Source organism: Cyprinodon variegatus, unplaced genomic scaffold (assembly GCF_000732505.1).
Source record: "Cyprinodon variegatus isolate N-32 unplaced genomic scaffold, C_variegatus-1.0 Scaffold736, whole genome shotgun sequence".
In the NCBI taxonomy this organism is placed as follows: Eukaryota; Metazoa; Chordata; class Actinopteri; order Cyprinodontiformes; family Cyprinodontidae; genus Cyprinodon; species Cyprinodon variegatus.
Window position 1 is genome coordinate 156,939 of NW_015151189.1, and position 2,374 is coordinate 159,312.

The window sequence follows — 2,374 nt, forward strand, 5'->3', positions numbered from 1 at the left end:
TTAAATAACCATTCAGTGCAAATGCCACGACTGCTGTTTAAACATTCATAAAATACCGTTTGCACACATCACCTTGAAATTTTTGATTGAAGCTATTGAAGACATCAGAGGGCGGTTTCAGTCTTGACTGCTCTGGCTTCAGCCTATAGGACCAAATGCATGTAATATATTAACAGCGATTAACTGCTGAAACACTGCAAACTGTTCCTGTAAATATGTACCTTTAAAAAAACAAGAAATATTTACTCTCTTTTTATTTTAATCACTGCTTGATGATTAGTATAAAATCCTTGATTAACCACCGTGAAATTAAGGTGAACCAAATACAAAAACTGAGGACTCTTTGTTTATTAACTCTCTTTTGTTCTTTATTATTTAAAGATGTGGGTTTAGCAAACATACAAAGTGAGTCATCTGAAGGTTTGTGCAACATTACAGAAACCCGTGACTGGAAAATAGTTGCCTTTGACTTCATTGTGCCAGTTAAGAGGAATATTTTCTGACTTTTCCCCTTCCTTTTTTCCAACTTATTCCTTTCACTCCTTTCCATTCCAAAGCACGCTCCTCCTGAGGAGGTCCATTTTGTCATTAGCCAAAGCTTCTCTGATTGCTCTGAAGAAGCTGTGGTAGTGGCATGTGTTGTGAATCATGAGCAGAACTCCAGCCAGCAGCTCATTGGTCATTAGCAAGTGGTGCACGTACGCCCTCTGGTGGTTCCGGCAGCAGTAGCAGCCACACCCTTCCACCAGGGGCCTGAAGTCATCCTGATACCTGGAATTAAGTTAACCGAGAGCTTGAGCTGAGTGGCCTTTATGAACAATGACTGTAAATGTAGTTCAAGCACATCAAAGCAGCGAGTCTTCATGCCAACTGCTTTGAACATCCCATGGGGTTCTCCCAAATCCCATTACAAACCTTTTGTCTTTGAGGTTCATCTCGAAGCGTGTCATGTGCGTTTGATCATCACAATTAACATCTCCATTCAGCTGAGTCCCCCCCGCTGTGTGCGGCTCTTCATCTGGCGCTGCCAAAACACAAATGCATCTTAATCATTCCTACACAAACCATTCAACTTATAATCCTATCCTGTGGCAGCAAACGATTCCCTCTTCAGGCAAGCAGCAGCCTAAATAAAAGGCAATTATGCTTTGACCTACAGTGAGGCCTTGCTGAGCCTTTTAACCCCCCTCCAGAATATAAATGCTGACTGGTTATGTTGTGAATACTAAAGTTTGTTTTATACAGATGGGTCGTCCCTTTGGGTTTACTCCATCTAAGAGAACAACAAGGAGAACAGTTAGAATAACTGAAGAAGAGCACGATGGATGGTGAGAGAGAGCGAGAGAAGAGGAAGGGAAAGAAGGAAAATGGTCCGCAGTAAAACCCAGGATTACAGCCTGAGATCTACAGTCAGAAGAGGTGCCAAATGGATTAGGTTGAATGTGAAATAAGCAAAGAGGTGAGCACTGAACTGAAGAGAAACAAAAAATATATAATATAATTGGGTCCATCTGCAGTATGAACCTGGAGAGTGGATAAGCGTGAAAATAAATCGGGACAAAACAAAGCTTAACCAACGATGGCAAAATGCAAAGCAGTTGGATGTCACCTGTGCTGAGGATAAGTTATGCATTACAAATAAGTAGAGCGGCAGCAAGTTCAGAAACTAAAAGGAGAGATGGAAAGCCTAAAGCCTTTGCAACTTATAAAAACTACAATTTTAGGAAGAATTTAGAAAGATTTTCAGTGGAAACACTGAGAAACAAAGAGGGAGGAGCTACACTTTCACAAATATCCAAAATATTTTGGAATAACAATATTTTTACAATATCTGATGCCAGTCATTTTACCCCTTTGACATTGAATAATACCTTTGCAGTTTTGGTTCTTTTTGTACATGACTTTATGAATCTGTCCAAATTGTTAAGTTTGTACTGTTAAGAAATGCAGAAAATGACCCAAATAAATAATATTAGAGTTTCTCAGTTATTTTGGTTTGATCTGGGCTCATAAACTCGAATATTTTGTAATATACATCTATCCTAGACAGGGGTTAGATACACATGTACACAGGGTTTAAAATAAAGGTTTTGAATATACAAGAAACAATAAAAAATGCATTTGATCTAAGCATTTTATGACTATTTATCAAAAAGATTTTAAAATATATATGTAAATGGTCATATAATTAACTGTTATGGAAACTAATACACAGAGCCTTAAAGGGATAGTTCGGTATTTTTGACATGAATCTGTATGGCATCCCCATCACCAGTGTCATGCAATCACACTGACTTACCACTGGCAACAAACTGTGAGCAGAGTTCTCGTCCAGTTTTGGTCAAGCCGAAAGTAGTCCGGCAGGTTTGCTAGA

The 2,374-nt window shown here is 38.9% G+C and overlaps 1 protein-coding gene across 1 annotated transcript in view; it reads right to left on the reverse strand.

Moving 5' to 3' along the window:
• Nucleotides 1–359: 359 nt before the first annotated feature.
• The window catches only part of qtrtd1 (queuine tRNA-ribosyltransferase domain containing 1), a 19,673-nt gene continuing 17,658 nt past the window's right edge, over nucleotides 360–2,374 (reverse strand). Inside the window, exons 7-8 of the mRNA XM_015395309.1 lie at nucleotides 916–1,024; nucleotides 360–771 (exon numbers count right to left, since the gene is read on the reverse strand). Of these exons, the coding sequence (XP_015250795.1) occupies nucleotides 537–771; nucleotides 916–1,024 (344 nt within the window). The 3' untranslated portion in view covers nucleotides 360–536. The remainder of the gene's footprint in view (nucleotides 772–915; nucleotides 1,025–2,374) is intronic.